The sequence below is a fragment of the Loxodonta africana genome, chromosome 18 (assembly GCF_030014295.1).
Source record: "Loxodonta africana isolate mLoxAfr1 chromosome 18, mLoxAfr1.hap2, whole genome shotgun sequence".
NCBI classification, from domain to species: Eukaryota; Metazoa; Chordata; class Mammalia; order Proboscidea; family Elephantidae; genus Loxodonta; species Loxodonta africana.
Window position 1 is genome coordinate 31,260,712 of NC_087359.1, and position 22,001 is coordinate 31,282,712.

Sequence of the window (22,001 nt, forward strand, 5' to 3'; positions counted from 1 at the left end):
TTGCTTCCAATCTTTGGCAACTGTGAATAAAACTGCTATAAACATGTATGTAAAGGTTCTTCTGTAGATGTAATTTTCAACTGACTTGGGTAAATAGGAGTGCGATTGCTGGATTGTATGGTCAGACTATGGTTAGCTTTGTAAGAAATTGCCAAACTGTTTTCCAAAGTGGCTACAAAGTTTTCTATTCCCACCAGCAATGAATGAGGTCCTTTTGCTCCACACCCAGCATTTGGTCAGATGATAGCAATTTTTAAATATTTTAAAACAACTTTATTGAGGTATAATTGACCTACGATAAGCTGTCCATATTTCTAGAAACCACTGCTTCATATATATATTTAAATTTTATCCTGCTAAAGGAATATTTATCAAGGTATGAGGACAGAACATATTTTATTTAATGCTGTTATGGATTGAATTTATCCTCCCCAAATTATGTTGGAGTCCTAACTCTTATACCTGTAAATATGACCCTATTTGGAAACAGATCTTGGATGAGGGAGCTTCTCCTGCTTGGAGCTCTAACCCTGCAGAGATGAGTTTATTCTGGGTCATCTGAAGCACCTGTAGTTTATTGGCCCCAAGCGATACCTCATAGAGTGATGCCCCCAGAATGCCCTGCTTCAGGGTTCTACCTCCACCTGTGCTGCCACTGGCTTTATATCCCAGGATGCAGTGTGCTGCTGCCCTGTGGGAGGGTAAGTACAGAGGAGGTGGAGGGTACAGAGAGCACTGTTCACTTAGAAAGCCTCTTCCTACTTTCTGTCAGGCCCCGCCACTCTGTCTCAGAGGGTAGGCTGGCCACCAGTGACTGAACATTCTCTCTCTTGCCTCCTCTTTGCTACAGTTGGTAGAAATTTCTTCCAGACTTCCTTGGTGGCTAATGATACTGAGATGTTGTGGCCTTCATGGGGAGGTGACAGGTTGTCAGGCCACCCATCCACAGATGGTTAACCTGACACCAACTGTAATAGGCAGGACTTTTGTGGTTGCAAACAATAGAAGCCCAACTCAATCTTGTTTACGTGAGATGGGGCATTTATTTAATCACAGAAGTGCAGGAAGGGCACGGGTATGTTTGGGTCCCAGAAAGAGTGGACTCTCGGGCTGGAATCTGGCTTGGACTCTGCTCTGTCTTCTTGGAGCTTTATCCTCTCAGCTGGGCTGTATCCACATGACTGAGAACTGTCAGCCTCTGGCCCCACACCCACAGGCCTCCCATAAGAAGCTGAGGTGCCGTACTTAGTTCTAATTCAAGATAGGCTGATGGGGCATAGGCATACCCTGTTGCCTGGGGGCAGGTCTCTGTTACTGGCAGCCTCCATTAGAACTTCATGGTGGGAGTGTGGGGTGAGAAGAAGGAATTCCCACAAAGGTGGCAGTGTTCTCAGAAGGGAAGGGAGGTGGGCAGACAGAATAACCAGTACTCTTTACCCTGTTCCACCCAGAGGTCTTCATCACAGTCGTCACCTATCCTCCCAGAGCCATCTGCCATTTTGACTGTAGCTTGCATGAGCCTCAAGTCTGAGTCAATTTGCATGGTTAAAACAGCATATTCCCATGACAGTGATGACATCATAGAGACTAGGGTTCCAGAAGGCAAGCCGAGATGGCCCAGCACTCTCGCCTTCCCTAGAACATGGAGAACTGTGAGCTGGAGGGGCTGGGATATAGTGTGTGAGGAAGAGGTGGTTCCTGTCTCAAACAGCCTTGTTCTCCAGATCCTCACAGAAAGCCCTGGGCTGGCTGGGGCCTGGGTCAGAGAGGGATGGGAGAGACGTAAGCTTCTATACAGAGAAGGCCAGCAGGAAGTCTGTGAGACCCTAAGAACTTCAGACCCTCAGCAGCACTTTCTTGCCTCCAAAGATGACAACAGCACTACTCATCTCCTTGGTCAGCTGTCTCCTTGCCATAAATCAGGCCATAATTATGCACCGCTGTGATGTAGCCAAGTTGCTTTATAAGGAGGACTTGCATGGGTTTGAGGGCTACCCCCTGAGTGCCTGTGAGTGCCATTTCCTCAGCCCTTCTGCCCCATTTCTTCTCTCCTAGTCATGTCCTACGTGGCCACCATTCTCTTTCCCTCGCATCCATCTTCTAAAACCAAGTTTCAAAAACAACCCTCTCCAGAAAGCCCTTCCCAACACTCTGTATTCAATAAGCAATTATTAACTGAGCACTGATTATGTGCCAGGAACTGTTTTAGGCACTGGGGATATAGAGATGCACAAAGTCCCTCCTTCCCTCATAATACTCACATTCTAGGAGAGGAGACCAGCAATAAACAAACACACAAATACATGAAGTACTATCTGGTCATAAATACTATGAAGAATAAAGTAGGAGGAGGGCTAGGCAGTGCTGTTCTAGACGGAGAAATAAGGAAAGGTCTCTCTGAGGAGAGGACTTTGAACAGCGCTGAATGAAGTGAAGGACCTAGCCGTTGAAATGTCTGGGGGAGTAGTACTCCAGGCAGAGGGAACAGCCAATACAAAAGCTTCATCCTCCATGGAAGAGATTTCTCTCTCTCTTGCACTTGGCCTGGAATTTGTACACACATGCCTTGTATCATTTTTTCCTTCTACCTTGCTCTGTGGTCTTTTAGGTATATGCCTTCCCTTGAAGGCAGCGTCTGTGTTTGACCCATCTAAATATCCCTCACAGGGCTTTATACAGTTCCTGGCACACAGTAGATGCTCACTAAGTGAAGACAGGATGGATGGATAAGTGGTTGTCTTGATGGATGGGTGAATAGATGGCTGAGTGGATAGGTGAGTTGTCTTGATGGGTGGGTGAACAGATGGTAGGATGGGAAGAGAGGCGAACGGGTATTTCTTTCTAGCCTTCTAGCCCCATCTAGCCTCCTGGGCCTGGCTGCTTTCTTTTGATTCCTTGTCTCTAAATTCTGACCCTCTTGTCCCTGATCTAAGGGCTGTGCCTGGCTTTTGTGGAAAGCAAGTTCAACACATCAAAGATAAAAGAAAATGCAGACGGCAGCTTCGACTATGGCATCTTCCAGATCAACAGCCACTACTGGTGCAATGATTATCTGAGCCACTCGGAAAACCTTTGCCACACGGACTGTATAGGTCTGGCCAGGGCCCCAAGGTGGGAGAGGGGAGACTAGGTCCTTTTTATAGGACTTCTCACTATAGCCTGGGAATGCCCCCGAAGGGTGATTCAAGGAATCAGGGAATCCCTTTACTGAACAGAGAGTTAGACTAGTGGCCCTAATGCTCACCCAGTTAGGAGATCCTGCAGGTCCTCAAGCAGGGTCCAGAAAGGCTCTGCACAGCCAGTAGTAGTAGAACAGTGACAGCAGCCAGCACTTACTGAGAGCTTATTATGTACTAAGCACAGCTCATTTCATCTTAGTGACTTTCCATGCAATGGAAACTACTATGGTCCCTACTTTACAGATGAGCAAACTGAGGCTTAAAGAGAGAACCAGTACTAAATGCTAGACTGGTGGCCTTGAAGCATCAGCTCCAACCACTAAGTAATACTGTCTTTTGCTAATGATCTGACCAAAGGCCAAGTGTAAACTCCCCACCTCTGAGGTGATCCAGGAGGCTCAACAGCGTCCATGATTCTGCCTCCCACTTCCTCCTTCATATTCTGCTTAATGTCCATGAGCTTCTTACTTGGAGAGCCCCCCTCATTAGGCAGGACTTCACCTTGGTCCCTGTGCCACCTATTTTGGCATTTCCTCTCCCTAGAAACTTTGCATGCAACACTATTTGCCCTGGCTAGCAAGTATGGTAGTGAATAGGCCCAAATCTTAGTCCTCCTCACCCTTCCCAGCCCCAACACTGACCTCTAGCAGCCATTGTTAGGATGTCTAAACGGACACTTTGGAGGCAGGCCTTGCCTAATCTAGAAATACTAGGTCTCTAGGTGGCATGTGCCTATGAGGGAGGGCCAATTTCTGCGTCAGTCTTTGGGATTGTCTTTTGTGCGCTTACAGGTGTTCTCTTCCTCCCTTCAGAACTGCTGAACCCCGACCTTCTCTCAACTGTCAACTGTGTGAAAAAGATCATGTCAGGAGGAGGGGGTTTGAACAACTGGTGAGGAGGACACAGACTCAGTTAACAGAGTGGGGGATGTGACAGAGAAATGGGCAGTAGGCAAGGACTTGTGGGTTCTCCCTTTCAGCAGTCTAGACAAATGTGGTATAGCGGAAGGGCATGAAAGTCCAAGTTAGAAGACTTGGGATCAGGTTCTTTCCCTGAGAGGGTATTAACAAAACTCTTTTGGCTGCAGTAACAGAAAACAACTTGAGTTAGCTATGAGAAATTTATTCTGTGAGGACGAGGTGTCTCACTGACCCCACCCACAGGGGTGCAGCTCGGCCTCAGGAAGAGAATGGAACCAGGACTGGAAACTGTCAGCCAGATTTCCGTGGCAGGTTTCTGGTTCTCTTGGTGCATTTGGTTACTATTGTCTCTCTGCAGACCAGTTTCTCTGCTCCCCAGTGTACAAGACACACTAAGGCTGCCCCAAGTTTATGGGCTAAAGTTCTAGGAACCCATAGATAGCTAGGTCAGACCCAATCCAGGTTCCTGAGATAGAGAATCTGATCGGTTCAGCTTGGCTCAGGTGTTTCCCTCTGGTCCAATCAGCTGTAGCCATGGGAGGAGTTAGGCAACACAATCATGACTACCACAGGGGCCCTCTCTTCATAATTGAGAGCAACATTTTCCGTAAAAAGATGTGGTACTCATCAGTTGGGCAGACACCTCCAAAGCTGTCAGCTCACAGATGGTGGACATTGGGATGGGATGGTCACTTAACTTCCCTGAGCTTCAAGCTGGATATACAAATCTGTTCTGGCTGGCTCTACAGGTGACTGTGAGGATAGAAGGAGCTAAATGCCTTGCCTACTGTGAAACACCTCACAAATGAAGGAAAATTGATGATCATTAGGGCTTATCCTTTCTGAAAGCTGAATCAATGGGATTTTTTTTTCAGTCACACTTGGCCCTCTAAAACAGTGCTCTCCCCATTCCGAGGGAGATGAGGATTTGAAACATACTGAATGGGCAAGAAGACAAACACCAGGGATGAGGGATGTTTAAAGGAAGAACCAGAGGGGCCACTAAAGGACAAACCAGAGAACTAGGAATGAAGGGAATTGTGGGTGTTTCTCTGCTGTGCCCTGTGTGCAGAGAGGAAACTACTAAATGGGAAGCAAGAACCATATCTTTTTTTCTCCACAGGATAGAATGGAAGCTGCACTGTTCAGGCCGGCCACTCTCCTACTGGATGACAGGATGTCGCCTGGCATGAGCCAGGGTGCAGACTTACTGTGGAGTTATGCCAAAACTGCTACCCTCACATGGGAATTCTTCATTTCTTCTTCCTCTTGCCTCCACTTCATGTCATTTTCTTCCCTCCCCGTTTACAATTAATACTGACCTGAGCCCCAGGCATGAATGGTTCTGTCAGGCTTCCTTCTTGTTCCCATCTAGGCCCAGGCCCCTGGTTCCTGATTGCCATTTGCAAACTAAGAGGACCACAGTAAAGAAGCTTCTATATTTTTGAAATTATTAAAGTATTCCCTGTGCAAAGATTGTATTAGTTTATTCATTAATTCCATGTATATTTGAGTGCCTAATATGGTAGGGTAAACCCTGGTGGCATAGTGGTTAAGTACTACGGCTGCTAACCAAGAGGTCAGCAGTTCAAATCCTCCAGGCGCTCTTTGGAAACTCTATGGGGTAGTTCTGCTCTGTCCTATAGGGTTGCTATGAGTTGGAATCGACTCGATGGAAGTGGGTTTGGTTTTTGGTTTAATATGGTAGGAGTGTGCAAGATAAACTTGCTCTTCAGGCGTTCATAATCTAGGAGGAGAAGCAGAGACACACATAAACAATTACAACGGATAATAAAATCTACAATTATTAGTTTGATACAGTATGGAAAAAAATGTGAGTTATTCCCCCAAAGTCAACTATTCTAGAAGTAAAAGAGAAAGTTGAGAAGTAGGTAATGGCTGAGGCTGAGGATCTGGTATAGTGATGGGATGTGGAAATGGTGCCAGGTGCCCATGATGTTGGGATGATTTGGGAGAATGGGCTAGAAGCTAGATATTTAAAGATGGCTTCTTTGGATAGGAACCAGCTTGCTTGGAGGGTGCTGAGGTGGAAGAGAACTTGCTTAAGGACAAGGCAAAGGGAGGAGAGGGGCAGTTGGAGGATTGTCCTGCTCACATTCACCATCAGTAGTGTCTGACCAAAGCTGGGTGTTACCTCTGGACCTCAGCTATTTCACCTATAAAATGAGAGATTTGACTATGCAGTGGTTTCCAGACTTTTAGATTTCACAGACCAGCAAAGCATCAATCAAAAAATTAGACCATGATAAGATTTCCAACTTTTTATTTTAATGCTCAAGTAGAATTAGTAATCAAAACAACTACCATCTATTTATCAGCATCTCTTCATAAAACAATTTTTAACTCCAAAATTGTAGGGTGGTCATAATCTTAGGACAATAAAATAGAGTAGCTTTTGCTTTATGAAATTAAACAAAAAACCTGATTATACTGTTCTTTTCTCATTTTGTGAAAACTGTATCACAGACCAACACAGGTTTGAGGACCATTATTTTGGAAACCACATGAGACATGCTTTGCATGGTTTCTTCTGGCTCTGGCATTCTAGGATTAAGAGTTTTGGGACCCAGTTTCCCTGTCTATGTTACTCTGGCAAATACCCAACCCTTACAATGCCTAGAACACCCCTTCTCACCATTTCCAATTTTGGGGTCCCACTTGGACCCACTCTTATATTTTCCAAATTTATCTTTCCTCCTCACCCCCCCACCCCCCCACAAACACACATACACAATTTACCAGAATCATGTAGGACTCCCTGGGAATTCTTTTAAGGATTTCAAGGTAGAATGTTAATGGCTTAGTGTTATGGATTGAATTGTGGCCCCCAAAAATGTTTGTCAGTTTGGCTAGGCCATGATTCCCAGTATTGTGTGGTTGTCCATCATTTTGTGACCTGATGTGATCACCCTATGTGTTGTAAATCCTAACCTCTGTTATGTTATTGAGTCGGAATTAGAGGCAGTTATGTTAATGAGGCAGGACTCAATCTATGGGATTAGGTTGTATTTTGAGTCAATCTTTTTTGAGATATAAAAGATAGCAAGGAGGGAGGGACCTCATGCTACCAAGGAGGGGAGCACATCCTTTGGACCCATGTGTGCCTGCACTGAGAAGCTCCTAGACCAGGGGAAGATTGATGACAAGGACCTTCCCCCAGAGCCCATGGAGACAGAAAGCCTTGCCCTAGAGGTGGCACCTTGAATTTGGAGTTCTAGCCTCCTAACATGTGAGAGAATAAATTTCCCTTTGTCAAAACCATCCACTTGTATTGTTTTTTTCAATTTTTATTGTGCTTTAAGTTAAAGTTTACTAGTCAAGTCAGTCTCATATAAAAATTTAAATACACCTTGCTATATATACTCCTAGTTGCTCTCCCCCTGAGACAGAACGCTTCTTCTCTCCACCCTCTATTTTTTTAAGGAGCTGCCTTACTTGCGGTATTTTTGTTATAGCAGCACTAGATAACTAAAACAGTGAGTTATACCTTGATTTGCATATTTTAAATTCCTGAAAGCACTCTTAAAGGATAGCATCTTTAGTGGTCATTTCCGATCTAGAGTCTGGAAATCTTTTTAAGCTCAGTAAGCAGTTGTACCTAATTCTCTAGTCCCCTTCTCTAGGAGTGAAGATAAAGCCTACCGCTAAAAAGATGTATTCTTTGATCCTTTAAGCCACCCTTAGGACGCTACCCTAAAAACACACTGCAATGAAGGCTCTAAACTGTGAAATCGCTGCGGTGGGGCTGGAGGGGAAGTAGATGTAGAGGACAGCCTGGGGTGGGCGGGGCGAGGGCGGGGCCGGCGCCCCCCGCGCCCTCCAACGGCTCCCACTTCCGGCCCACACATCCCCGGCCCTGCCCCTCGAGCGCGCTCCCTTTAAAAATTCGCGGGCCCTTCCTGCGCAGGCGCAGTGGTACTTGACTCTTAGCCGCGCAAGCGCAGTGGCGGTAGGATGGCGGAGCTGGTGCCGTTTGCAGTTCCAGCCGAGAGTGTCAAAACCTTGGTGGTGTGGGATCTGAGCTCTGGGCCCACAGCCGAAGACTTGCATGTGAGCCGGGGTCAGGCGGAGGGAGGGATGGGCAAACACGCCCGCCCGGTGACTGGGCGTCCCGAAGTCCTGAATTACCACCTCACCCGCATTGAATTGTTACCCCCGCTTCCTCACCCGCCCTGTTGTTTCCCCCAATTTCGGGCTGCACTGAATGCAAGGGAAGAGGAATATTGGTTCTAGAACGGACCTCAGCAGTCAGCTAGCTCCAACAGCTGTTAGAGACCCAGAGACGTAAGGCTGAACAACCAGCACATGTTGCCTTCTAATGCTTCTCAGATTGTAGAATTGAACTTGTTCATGAAATGAGAAGTTTTTTGAGTCGCATACTTCGTGGAGAAGGGCTTGGGGAATATAACGGCTATGTAGTTTTGTTTTCACGCACTAACTAGGCGTGGGACCTCCCCACAGCGTTCTTTGTTCACAGTATTCTCCAAGTTTGGCCTTCTCTATTCAGTCCGCGTCTTCCCAAACGCTGCAGTGGCCCGTCCTGGCTTCTATGCCATCATCAAGTTTTATTCAGCAAGGGATGCTCACAGAGCCCAAAAGCCATGCAACCGGAAGCAGCTCTTCCAAAAATCTCCAGTGAAGGTGGGTCTAAATAGGGAAAATCCGTAGCTCCACTGGAATGAAATGCTGAATTGAGTAACAATAGGCTAGCATTTGCATAGCCAGAATGCTCCTTAGAGGCGAGGATGGCACGGCTTCTTCTCACTTACTTAGGGCATGTTATGAGGAGGGACCGATCTCTAGAGAAGGACATCATGCTTAGTAAGGTAGAGGGTCAGTGAAAAAGAGGAAGGCCCTCAACAAGATGAATTGACACAGTGGCGCAACAATGGGCTCAAACATAGCAACTAGTATGAGGCTGGTGCAGTACTGGGCAGTGTTTCATTGTGTTGCACATACGTTGCTATGAGTCGCAACGGACTCCACGGCACCTAACAACAATATTTGCACTGCACCTTGGTTTACAGAATGTTTTCAGATGCCTTGCCACACTGATCCTCCAGTTTTTTAGATGCAGAAACTTAGAGTAGTTAAGTCACTTGCTTAAGGTTCATGGCAATAATTTTTAGAACCAGAGGTCCTTCTGAAATGTACTCATTGCTGTCCAGCCCATTCCAACTGATGCTAAATCCCATTTCATTCTATAACCAACCTGTTGCCCCTAAATTTAAAAAGTCTTAAAGAATTCTGCTTAGGCTTACTTTTATGTAGGTTTTAAATGGACGAGCTTGACACTTGCCAGTTGTAACATAAAGGGTGATTTATCATCATCATCATCACTATCAAACTGCCTATTTTTAGTTCCCAGATGATGGGCAAAAGATATTTTAATGCATTGTAGAAACCCTATTCCTACTAAGATATCAACCAGTTTTACTTTCTCAGAGGCCCAGAACTCTCTCTCCTCATGTGCCTCAAGTCAAATGCTTTTCCTTATCAAGGACTGTTTCAATCCCTCTAAATGGTGAGTGAGGCTTAGATATCCTAAACCTTTCGCTTTATAATTGTATGTCTTCATAAGCCTTCTCTGATTGCCTTCTTGATCCTTCCCCTGACCTTGCCGCCTATTCTTGCCCTGTTCCTTTCCTCACTGATGTAACCTTCTAATCTGAGAACTCCTCAGTAGTAACTCCAGGTATACAACCACCACTTTTGTATCGTGTTCAACACCTCTTCAGTCCTGGCTCTAGTCCCTGTGGTTGAATGGTGACCTGTCAGACATGTTTTAATTTTCAGATTAGGATCTGCCAGCTTCTAACCTGTGACCATCTCTCATGTAGCCACTCAGATGTTGAAGGTACAATGGAAAGATTATGAAAAAGTTCATTGGTATCAGTTTGTGAGTAATGAGTTTTTAGTGCTTTGTGGACATTGAAACCATTTCATAAACTTTAGGTTTTGAGATGTTTCACAGCATAAAGTCCACTGCTGATAGAGTGCTAAGGAGATGTTCTAAAAATCAATATGTAGTTGAGAGGAGAGGGTGTTCATATTCTTGTTGTTGGGTGCCGTCAGTCGATTTCAACTCATCGTGGCCCCATAGTGACAGAGTAGAACTACCGCGTTGGGTTTTCTAGGCTGTAATCTTTAAGGAAGTGGCTCACCAGATCTTTCTCTCACAGAGCCGCTGGGTGGGTTTGAACTGCCAACCTTATCGGTTAGCAGCCAAGCACTTAACTGTTCTACCAGGGGACCTTGGCATTCATATTAGATGCATGTGTTTATTTAATGTAGCATCTTGGGTTTTTACCCCCAAATTTTTATCTAGTTTAAAAGTGTTCTTTTATACTTTGGCAAATACACACTGTTTCTGCCTTTTTTTTTTTTTTTTTTACCTTTTATAAATATGGATAAGGGAAGAACATTTTTAAATAAAATCAGGAAAAGGCCCAAGGCACCTGAGAGAGTTTTTTTTTTTTTTTTCCAGTGGCATGAGGGAAAGGGTTGCCAGCAAGATCTGTGGCAGGGTTATCCAAGGTTACAACTGTGTGCTACCCAGGGACTTGAAGCCCTTCTGAAGCTCTAGTTGTCCAGAAAAACTCTCCTATGACTCATCATACAGGCCAGCCTCCCCTGCAGCATTCAGCATTTAAAGATTAGCTTTCATTTCTCCTTCCCAGCCATCAGCTTCAGGTGGGGAAAGTAATTTCATGTTTTTTTACTTATTCTTTAATTCCCGAAGTTACTAACTTCCTTTACAAAGAAGAATACACACATCTCTATAAATATTTTAAAAACCAATTGCCTTTGAGTTGATTCTGACTCATGGGGACCCCTCAATCGACAAATGCTATTTATTATATGCTAAGAACTGTGGATAGTTCTGGGAATGAGAAAAGAATAAGATGGTTGCCTCAGGCACTTAAGGTTATAAACCTGTGAAAGAGGAAGATGCATGAACAAACCAATAAAGAATTAATCATGATTTAACTTTGTATTGTTTGGATTTTTATGATAATATATTCATATACTACACTTTTGTTTAAAAATAAAATCAACATTTAAGAAAGAATTAATGGTGTAAAAAATCCATGTTGTTGTCAATACTTGCTGTTGAGTTGGCCCCCGACTCATGGTGACCCCGTGGACAACAGAATGAAACTGCTGCCTGGTCCTGCACCATCCCTGTGATCTATTGCAGATTGGAAATAGAATTTAAGAAAGAATATAATGATAGAAGAAAATAATATAAGATTAATGATATAAATCCATATTGTTTTTGTTAGGTGCCATCGAGTTGGTTCCAATTCATAGCAACCCTGGGTATAACATGAACGAAACATTGCTTGGTCCTGTGCTATCCTCACACGAGTAGGTACGTTTGAGCCCATTGCTGCAACTAGTCCAGCTCGTTGAGGGTCTTCCTCTTTTTCACTGACCCTCTACTTTACCAAGCATAGTAATGTATAAATTATTTACAGAGTTAACATTCTGGAGATATTTGCATTCTCAAAGAGCTTGTAAATGCAAATGAACCTCTGTGTTTTAATTGCCAGCAATATTTATAGGTCTGTGGGTAGTGCAAACGATTGAAAAGTTTGAGTCCACCCCGAGGTGCCTCAAAAGAAAGGCTTGGCAGTATATAATACTTCCAAAAAATCAGCCATTGAAAACCCTATAGAGCAGAGTTCTACTCTGACACACATGGGGTCTCCATGAGTCAGAATCAACTCGAAGGCAATTGATTTTTTAAAATATTTATAGAGATGTGTGTATTCCTGTTTCTAAAGGAGGTTAGTAACTTGGGGAGGGGTGAGCTACAGGTCAAGGTCCTATCTCCTTGTTGTGGTTTACATCTTATCTGCCCTTCAGGTACTATCCTTAGGCAGGAGCTACTGGGTGGGAAGGGAGAAACAATCAACTTCCTTTGTTCATCCCAATGCTATAATTGCTTCTGCAGGACTTCCTCAGTTGCATTCATCATCACTGTTCACCACCAGAGGTCAGAGAAACCTTCCTATTAATCAGGGCCCCTGGAAATGGTACAGAAAAGCACTCTAGCTTAGTAGTAATAACATTTATTTAGGGCTTGCTGTGAACTCAGTGCTTAAATTGTTCTGTTTAATCTTCTCAGCTGGTGTATGAAATCAGTACTAATAAACCTCAGGTATACCCCAAAAAAGTCTCCGTGCCAGATTGTGATATTTGTGGATCTGTCTCTTGTATCTTTAGGTTCATCTCGGCACCAAACATAAGGCGGTTCAACATCAGGCACTTGCCCTAAACAGCTCTCGATGCCAAGAACTTGCAAATTACTACTTTGGTTTCAATGGGTGGTCAAAACGGATACTCAAGGTAGATTTGTCTCGTAGATTTTCTTGGGGTAACCAGACTCTCTTTTCAACACTGAAATCCTAGACTTGAGAGAAGGATTGAACTGGGTTGCAAGGAGGAGGCAGTAAGTGGAAGTATCTGAGCATTGGCTGGCCACCTAGAATTAATCCATAATAATCACACTGACTTGGATGGTGGTGTCCATAATTTTCTCCAGTGTTTTTATGGTATGTAATAAGAAATGGTTGTCTCTATCTAGTAATTCATTTGGGATTCTTACCTGATTTTGAAGCTATGGGACACTTCAACCATAAGCTGGGATTGCTGGAGTTTAGTTTTTATTTCCCATTAAGAAAAGATTTTGAAGTCTACATTGAGATCCTAAGAAGAACCTTTAATTCACAATCGTCACAGCTTCAGGATCTTTCTGACCTTGAAGAAAGAGAAAATGAAGATACAGTGGCAGCAGCTCAGAAGCAAAGGGTGAAGTTCTTCTGTGCTCTAGAGGTGGTGTTGCCAGCCTATGAGTGCAGGAGTCCTGGAGTTGGCGTGGCAGAGGAGCCTTTGGATAAGCTGGAGGAAGGTCTGTTTCCAAGTGGAGGTGAAGGTCGGGGGAGGAAGAGGAGTTTTCTTTCTAAAACTCGTCTTTTCAGATACATCATCAGGCCTCCCCTTGCTAAACTACTGAAGCCCTGGACAGGTCCCCCCCTCCTGCCATACAGATTTTTACCTTCTTAGGCAATACGTGACAGAAACTTTCACTTTAAAATTTTAGAGCTGACCTGCGGAAAAATTTAGGAGGAGAGGAATAGTGTTCTTCCAGGTTCAGGTTAAGAACTTGCTTTACGTTAAAGTAGTCCTTCAAATACAGATCTCTTGTAGTCTTCGGTTATCCCGGCAAAATCATCATCTAAAGATCTAAACAAACTCTCATGTAAACGTACAGTCCTTTGCTTCCTCATGGAAGGACGTGAGTGGGAACTGTCATATCTAGATATATGGAAAGGGTACACTGACTGGTACTGAATTTTTTCTAGAATGCATGGCATTCAGGCTTAGGGTTTTAAGTCAGCGGGGCTGTTACTGAGTGGAATGGAGTGGAGTAGGCTCCTGTGAGTGATACCCAGGGAGAGGCCACATTTTCTGCATTACCAGCAAATCTTTCTCAGTGTGTGATTCCAGCCATTGACGCATGGGAAGGCAGGTAGGGTCTGTTCTGTTGGAGGGTAGTTTCCATTCTTCAGTTTGAAATCTGTGTGGGATGTGAGACTTGTATGTAGTCCTGGCCTATATCTCCCTTCTGATACTTCAGGGATTTCTGGAATGGAGGGAAGCAGTAAAAATGTGCTCTGCCTGCCAGGTTGTACCTATGACAGAGCCATTTGACCATATCCTTGTGCTATGCCTGCTCTTAGAAACCCTGGTGGCATAGTGGTTAAGCACTACAGCTGCTAACCAAAGGGTCGGCAGTTCACATCCGCCAGGCGCTCCTTGGAAACTCTATGGGCAGTTCTACTCTGTCCTGTAGGGTCGCTATGAGTCGGAATTGACGGCACTGGGTTTGGTTTTGGTGATGCCTGCCCTTAATTGCTAAGATAATGATCTAAGAATTACAGATGCATTTTTATGTTTTTAAACGTATGGCATAAAAATGACCATTCAGAATTTTAAATCCATTTGTTTTGGTTGGATCTAGGGCCATTATCTTTCATTATGAAAAGGAAGATAACCCAGAAGCTTGCCATCCAGAAGGCTTTGTCAGATGCATTCCAGAAACTGTTGATTGTGGTTTTAGGTAAGACTTTTTTTTTTTTAATTGTACTTTAGGTGAAGGTTTACAAAACAAACTAGTTTCTCAACAAACAGTTAGTACACACATTGTTCTATGACTTTGGTTAACAACCCCACTGGCATGTCAGCACTCTCCCTTCTCAACCCTGGGTTCCCTATTACCAGCTTTCCTGTTCCCTCCTGCCTTCCAGTCCCTGCCCCAGGGCTGGTGTGCCCCTTTTGTCTCGTTTTGTTCCATGGGCCTGTTCAATCTTTGACTGAAGGGTGAACCTCAGGAGTGATCTCATTACTGAGCTGAAAGGGTGTCCAGGAGCCATACTCTCAGGGTTTCTCCAGTCTCTGTCAGGCCAGCAAGTCTGGTCTTCCTTTTTGAGTTAGAATTTTGTTCTACATTTTTTCTCTAACTCTGCCTGGGGCCCTCTATTGTGATCCCTGTCAGAGTTGTCAGTGGTGGTATAGGTAAGACTTTCTTGATGATCTCTGTAGCACTTCAGTTTCAATGAGCAAATAAACTCATTTTGAAAAGTTAATTGGATGAAAACCTGGATATCTAAAGCAGTCTAGATTATACTTTCATTCTCCAAACTGGTTTACAGCAACAGTCTCAAATTTCTTCCTCATGCCATCTGTGAGAAAAGTGACAGCAAATATTGCTGTCCCCAGTTTATAGGTATAGAATGACTTGCCTCAGTTCCCACAGAAAGTCTGTGTTTGATCCAGGTCTTCTTCTCGATATTACTTGCCTATCATGCAGAATGCTATCGTGATTATAAGCTTTGGACATGATGCTTGATAAAGTAGAGGGTCAGCGAAAAAGAGGAAGACCCTCCATGAGATGGATTGACACAGTGGCTGCAACAGTGGGCTTAAGGATAACAACGATTGTGAGGATGGCACAGGTCTAGGCAGTGTTACATTCTGTTGTAGATAGGGTCACTATGAGTCAGAACAAACTCAATGGCACCTAACAACAAGAACAATGCTGCCTACTTCATGGGGGTATTGTAAGAGTAAATCAGATGAATGTAAAAAGTTTAGAACTATGCCTGCTACATGGTAAGCTGGCAAAACATATGAACTATTATTATTATCATTGTTGGTTTCCTGTTGAAGGGAGAGTTTTTTTTTTTGATGATATTTTCTTAATCAAGAATTTCATTTCAGTTTTCGTTTCATAGCACTGACATCCTAGGTGAGTATGTGCCCAACTAGAGATTGGATTCTTATATAATAATCAGCTGCTTTCACGTGAGTCTGTACATCCCCTTTAAAGTGGTCATGTTGTTGGATGGCATTGATTGTGCTCCCTATTGAGTTCTGCAGTGGTGTTAATGTTACGGACTGCACCCAAAGGAAACTTTGTGATTAGCAGAGAGTCCTCACACAGGATCGATCCCCAGCTTTGCAGTCAGTTCCGACTCATAGCAACCCTATGTACAAAAGAATGAAACACTGCCTGGTCCCGCACCATCCTCACAATTATTGCTGTATTTGATCCCATTGTTGCAGCCACTGTGTCAGTCCATCTCATTGAGGGTCTTCCTCTTTTTTGCTGACCCTCTACTTTACCAAGCACGATGTCCTTTTCTAGGGATTGATTCCTCCTGATAACAGGTCCAAAGTACGTGAGACGAAGTCTCACCATCCTCACTTCTAAGGAGCATTCTGGCTGTATTTCTTCCAAGACAGATTATTCGTTCTTCTGGCAGCCTATGGTATATTTCAGTATTCTTCACCAGCACCATAATTCAAGTGCATCAATTCTTCAGTGTTCCATATTCATAGTCCAGCTTTCACATGCATATGAACCCAAATCAAACCAAATCCAGTGCGCTCGAGTCGATTTCGACTTACAGAGACCCTGTAGGACAGAGTAGAACTGCCCCATAGAGTTTCCAAGGAGTGCCTGGCGGATTCGACCTTCTGACCCTTTGGTTAGCAGCCGTAGCACTTAATCACTACACGACCAGTGTTTCCCCACATGCATGTGAGACAATGGAAAATACCATGGCTTGGGCCAGGTGCATCTTAGTCCTTAAGGTGACATTTTTAATTTTTAACATTTTAAAGTGGCTTTTTGCAGCAGATTCGCCCAGTGCAATATGTTGTTTGATTTCTTGACTGCTGCTTCCATAGGCATTGATTGTGCTTACAAGAATATGAAATCCTTGACAACTTCGATATTTTCTCCATCTATCATGATGTTGCTTATTGGTCTATTTGTGCGGATTTTTGTTTTCTTTATGTTGAGGTGTAATCCATACTGAAGGCTGTTGTCTTAGTCATCTAGTGCTGCCATAACAGAAATACCACAAGTGGATGGCTAACAAAAGAGAAATTTATTTTCTCACAGTCTGGTAGGTTACAAGTCTAAATTGAGGGCATCTGTTCCAGGGTAAGGCTTTCTTTCTCTGTCAGCTCTGGAGGAAAGTCCTTGTTCACAGTCTTCCCCTGCTTGAGGACCTTCTCAGGTGCAGGCACCCTGTGTCCAACGGACACAGTCTGCTCCTGGTGCTGCTTTCTTGGTGGTATGAAGTCCCCAGCTTTCTGCTTGCTTCCCTTTCCTTTTCTCTCTTAAGAGATGAAAGGTGCTACAGGCCAAACCCCAGGGAAAATCCCTTTACTTTGGATCAGGGATATGGCCTGAGCAAGAGTGTTACACCCCACCCTAATCCTTTTAACCACAGGCCAAGATTATGATTTATAATGCATAGGAAAATCACAAAATGGAGGATAACCACACATGGCTTAACCAAGTTGACACATATATTTGGGGGACACACTTCAATCCATTACAGCCATCATTTCTAACTTAATTCCTGTCTCTAATGTGGGGCAGTTCTACTCTGTCCTATAGGGTCGTTATGAGTCGGAATCGACTCGACGGCACAGGGTACAGGGTTTAATGTTATATAATTCATCGAACCAAACCCAGTTGGTAATACATGCTGTTCAACAAGTGTTTATGTTAAAAACTAAAATATGAGATGAGGGAACTTAAAGGAAGAGTGTTCTCATCGTCTGCTTTTAGATGTCAAAGACTGCCTAGTTCTTTGGTGCTGTCACTCACTGTATGTGGGGTTTTTGGGTGGTGGAAATGCTTGGCCCTAAGCCAAAGGTTGGCTAACCAGAAGGGTAGCAGTTCCAGCAACTGGTTTGGTTTTTTGTGTGTTTTAATTTTATTGTGCTTTAGGTGAAAGTTTACAACACAAATTAGTTTCTCAGTTAAAAAACTTGATACACAGATTGCTTTGTGACATGGGCTGCAATCCCTGCAACGTGTAAGCACTCTCCCTCTTTCCACCCTGCGTTCCCTGTGTCCATTAAAAACATGAAATGCTTCACAAATTTGCATGTCATTATTACACAGGGGCCGTGCTAATCTTCTCTGTAGAGTTTCAATTGTAGTGTTTGTGCTGCTGAAGTGAGCTGGTTTGGTTTTTTTTTTATATGCAATAATTTTGAATTGATCGTTGTTAATTTTATTTCAGAAAGTGGTAAAATAGCTCTGGAGTACAGACCCAGTGAAGAGATCATAGATGTCAGAACCGAAGAACTACAGGATTTAATTCACGTATGTGGAGATAAAAGCTCAAGGATTACATAGCCAGCGTAGCCATAATTGAAAACAATCAGCACAATTTAGAAGACTCTGGCATGCACAGAAAGCTGTTACACTTAGGAGAATATGAAACTCTGAACCTGCTTTTGAATGTAAGGAATTCCTAGGGCATTCCCTGAACTCCTGGCCCTTGGCTCTGACCCCTTTTCTAAAGCTTGTAGAGCACGATTGAGAAGCATCAGAGCACCCCTACATCGTGGACAGAGGTGAGGGGGCATCCTACCCCTTCAGGGCTTAGGGGTGCTAGGCTGCTTGAACACAGGCCTCTTAGAACTCGCCTCAAACTGGATCCCAGGGGTTTGGAAACAAAATATCTATGGCCTCGAGTGTGATTAAGCTATAGTGCGGTTATGCTTTTAAAAACTACTACACCTTTCAAATAAGGTGTATTACCTAGATCTCGGCATCTCACATCTTATATGAAATGAAATGAAATGTTTTGCTGAAGAACCTGTTTGTAAATCTATTCTATGAGTGCCCTAAATTAGGCATTAAGCTGCCCAGGTAGTTTCTAAAAAAAACTTTACTACCTCTAAGATGTTTTCTTTAAAAATAGTGATAATAATAATAAAAAAGTTAGGAGCAGGAAGATGTGTTTCATCGACCTGGATCAATGGGAACTTAATTTGGGGGCTAGATGTGTGATTACTTAGCTCATGCCAAAGTTGCAAAGTCTTTTGATTTGAAGAGGAGAAGGTAGAGAAAGAGGAGGTCATTCTCTCCTGAAAAAGTATTTGAAGGTTTTTCAAGTAAAATAATTATTTTAATTAAGTTAAATGGAACCCAGTCAAGGGCACTTCAGGTTTATCCGAGGTTGGGCTTTAAGAAGTCTAGCTTCCTAAATCACATTGATTAAGGGTAGGGTTGTACACCCGATTATTGTAATTCTTGTCAGTAAGTTGTATACCTGTAAAAAGTTGAATTAGCAAAAGTTGTGTGATAGATATATTTACAAGAACGACAAAAAAAAAAAAGGAAGAAGAAAGAGTAGCTGCTGAGGCTGCTTATATACAGCCAAAAACCTCAGGGAATTTGGTTTCCTGGTTTGGAGGTTTAGGGTCATGTTTTCATGGAACATCCTAGTTAATTGGCTTAATAGCATATTTAGTGCTTCTGTTCTACCTCCTAGTTCACTGCATAGTGCCTGGGGTCTTAAAAGTTTGCAAGCAGCCATCTAAGGCACATCAATTGGTCTCCATTCACCTGGAGCAAAAGAGGAAGAAGGAGAGTCAGGTATAGGAGGAGGATATGGAATGTGTGGCTAATTGCCTCCATGAACAACTGCCTGCTTTGCCATGAGACCAGAAGAACTGCATGGTGCCTGGCTACCATGACTGAACATTTTGATCAAAGACTCTATGTGAGAATCCTGATCAAAACGGGGAAGGCGCAAAACAGAATTTCAAATTCTCATGGATTGTAGACTTTCTGGAGCCATGGAGGCTGGATGAACCCTGAACTATTACCCTGAGATAATCTTTAAACCTTGAACAAAAACTATCCCTTGAAGTCATTTGAAAACCAAACAATAGTATAGTTAAAAAGGCCTGCCTTGAGCATTATGCTTGTATAAGAACTATCTATATGGGATCAAATCGACAACAGCAACTTAAAAGATTAGATAGGAGCCTTAGGGTGCAGTGAGTTTATGTTAATTAGGGAGGAACAACTCAGAAAAGGAGGGTAAGAATGGTTGCACAACTTGAAAAATGTAATCGGTGTCACTAAATTGTACATGTAGAAACTGTTGGATTGGTTTATGCTGTGCTATGTATATTCTCAAGAACAAAATTAATTTAGAAGGAAAAAAGTCTTGGTTCCTGTTAAATGTAAGAGGAAGGGATTTATCCTTGGTGCTAAAGATTTCAGAAGCCTGATTAAAACAAAAGGCCCATCCTTAACAGACCAGTCCTGAAATCGGTTCAATTTTAAAACCGTTACTGTGTGCCAAGGCATATGCTAGGCAATGGGAAAGACAGGATAAAACCTCCTTCTCTTGGAGTTGGAGTTCACGTGCTAGGAGTTGTGCTAGCAAGTAAACAAGAAAATAAAAGATTATAAGAAGGGCTATAAAGGAAACAAACGGGTGTTGGTTACGGCATTTCAAGAAAAGTCTTCAACATGCTGACTTTCACATCCTTCTCTCTGTACGCAAAGGTGGACCTCTGAAAAGTGGGGTTGTTACTTTTTCTGTATTAATCGCCATGTTGAATCAAGGTGGGATGGGGAAGTTTTTCCATGCCAATGTAAAGTGCTATGCACTTGGATTCAGTCCCTCACTCTCAGACCAAATTGCCCACTCCCTAAGACCTTCCTACAGAAAGTTTGGCGTCCTCACTGATTAGTGGTACCCCCTACCTGACAGAGTGGTGAGTTAATAATCAATATGGAAAAGAGGATACAGAGAGCTGAGGAAATAGCAGCCTCTTAGAGTAAAATAACTTTAATGTGTGTTCGTACCCCCTGGCCTCACTAAATAGCATTTATTTTGTAGGTCAGTTATTCCTGCCACAGGGAGGAAGAATGTCTGGATTTCAGTTTGGAGGAAGAGGAGGTCTGGCTGCCAGAAACTGACTAGCACTTTTGACTATGCAGAGAGGCTGGTGAAGCAATCTGTCCCTGTGGCTGGAGCCTGAGGGCAGTGAGAGGGGGACTGAAAGAACCCGAATCCTCCCTTGCTTTCAGGGTGAGGATGAGGGAGGGGATGTGAAATCCTGTCACCTCTGCAGAAGGAAAGCTTGGGCCGTGGTGATTCTAGGAAAACGGCTCACCCTAGTGGCTTGGAACTGGTTTCTGATGCAGCTAAATAAAGGTGGTGCGTAAACAAGGGTGTCACAAATAAAGGGTGGGGCACGCGGTGGGGAGGGGCACAGGGTTGCTAATGGTTGCGCCTGTGTCTTGATGGTTCATAACGGTTCGGCTCCGGCTAAGAGCGCGGCGCCCCGTACCCTCCGAGTGTCATGTCCGGGTTCTGCCTCTGGGCCCCACCGCTCCACCTCACGCCGCAACCACTGTGGCTTCCGGTCCATGCGACACTGCTTCCAGAGTGGGCCCAGAATCTGGTCCAGCCGACGTCTGACCTCCCCCCCAGGGCTGACTGAACCCTAGTCTTTGCCCTCCCCTGATATCCCACCTGAATTGTACCCTATGCTTACACCCCGGCCCCAGTCAGGGGGCTCTGACTACGTGGAGTTCGCGGCTCCAGCCCAGATGTTGGCCCGGCCTCAGGAGTTCTTTGAGACTTTGGGCACTGATTGGGCTCCACAGCTGCCTCCCAGATCTAATGGGTTTGCTGGCGCACATCAGGATCTGAATGACAACTCGGAGTCGGAGGTTCCCAGAGGTGGTTCCGATGCTCGACTGGGGTCAGAATCACGCCGTAGCTCTGCCTCGACTCAAAAGTAAGATTGAAACTCCAGGGATGAATCAGGCTGAAGGTCACCAGTCATTTGAAATACTTGTTCCATCTCTAGTCATAGTTCAAAACCACCGAAGGTTATTCTTTCACCTCCAAATCTCATAAAGGACCTGGCACAGCATCCGCTTGCTAAGGTTGTTAGAACCTCAGGCCAATTTGCAAAAATACCTAACCGAAAGCCCAACCTGTGGATGACTATCTTCTAGACCCAAATTTGGATATACTGTATCCTCCAGACACCCTACCTCTGGGATTCCTAGGGACCCCAGATCAGCCTCCAGAGCTCCCTGAATTTGGTCCTATTCTACCTACAGTGGGACACCCTGAGCTTCCTGGGGAGGAGGAACCTTCAGTTGAACAAGGGGCCCCAGCTTAGACTTCAGAGGCCCCTCAGTCAGTGAAACCTTACCTAGCCCATCAGGAGGCCCCACATCTGTCTCTAGAGTCCCCTACGGAGATGCAACCATCTCCACTCCAGCAGGAAGGCCCTGCTGAGACTTTGCAGAGCTCTGAAGAGGTTAAACCTCCAGTCCAGCAGGAGGCCCCATCTCAGTCTCCAGAGTCCCCTCAGGAGGTAGAACCTTTTTCAGTCCAGAAAGAACCTTCAGCTGAACTTCCAGAGCCCCCTGAGATTGGAGAAACTTCTCCAGTCCAGCAAGGGGCACCAACACAGCTTCCAGAGACCCCTAAGGTAGGAGAGCCTTTTCCTATAGAGC

At 44.2% G+C, this 22,001-nt stretch overlaps 2 protein-coding genes and 1 non-coding gene across 5 annotated transcripts; 2 read left to right on the top strand and 1 right to left on the bottom strand.

Moving 5' to 3' along the window:
• Positions 1-541: 541 nt before the first annotated feature.
• LYZL6 (lysozyme like 6) lies at positions 542-5,292 on the top strand. The gene is made up of 4 exons (XM_003414509.3): positions 542-2,008; positions 2,934-3,092; positions 3,992-4,070; positions 5,223-5,292. The coding sequence occupies exons 1-4, from the start codon at positions 1,870-1,872 to the stop codon at positions 5,290-5,292; spliced, it is 447 nt and encodes a 148-aa protein (XP_003414557.1). The 5' UTR covers positions 542-1,869.
• A 2,782-nt stretch (positions 5,293-8,074) lies between these two features.
• RDM1 (RAD52 motif containing 1) lies at positions 8,075-21,072 on the top strand. Of its 3 annotated transcripts, XM_010594532.3 has the most exons (7): positions 8,075-8,170; positions 8,582-8,761; positions 12,353-12,475; positions 12,869-13,037; positions 14,151-14,249; positions 17,737-17,819; positions 20,362-21,072. In XM_010594532.3, exons 1-7 carry the CDS (start codon positions 8,075-8,077, stop codon positions 20,443-20,445), a joined length of 834 nt encoding a protein of 277 aa, XP_010592834.2. In that variant the 3' UTR covers positions 20,446-21,072. The 3 variants fall into 3 exon arrangements, 2 of the variants coding, with proteins under 2 accessions (XP_010592834.2, XP_064127066.1); XR_010318331.1 differs by lacking the exons at positions 12,869-13,037; positions 20,362-21,072; XM_064270996.1 differs by lacking the exons at positions 12,869-13,037; positions 17,737-17,819; positions 20,362-21,072 and having other exon boundaries at positions 14,151-14,274.
• Positions 17,571-17,675, bottom strand: LOC111751813 (U6 spliceosomal RNA). The gene has a single exon (XR_002786895.1). It is a non-coding gene; the product is annotated as a U6 spliceosomal RNA (small nuclear RNA).
• Positions 21,073-22,001: the final 929 nt, after the last annotated feature.

Coding starts and splice junctions, on each gene's coding strand:
- RDM1 (XM_010594532.3), top strand. CDS start 8,075: ATGGCGGAGCTGGTGCCGTTTGCAGTTCCAGCCGAGAGTGTCAAAACC. Junction 8,762..12,352: donor TCCAAAAATCTCCAGTGAAG/GTGGGTCTAAAT, acceptor TTGTATCTTTAG/GTTCATCTCGGCACCAAACA. Junction 17,820..20,361: donor AACTACAGGATTTAATTCAC/GTATGTGGAGAT, acceptor TTTATTTTGTAG/GTCAGTTATTCCTGCCACAG.
- LYZL6 (XM_003414509.3), top strand. CDS start 1,870: ATGACAACAGCACTACTCATCTCCTTGGTCAGCTGTCTCCTTGCCATA. Junction 2,009..2,933: donor GGGCTACCCCCTGAGTGCCT/GTGAGTGCCATT, acceptor CCCTGATCTAAG/GGCTGTGCCTGGCTTTTGTG. Junction 3,093..3,991: donor TTGCCACACGGACTGTATAG/GTCTGGCCAGGG, acceptor TCCTCCCTTCAG/AACTGCTGAACCCCGACCTT.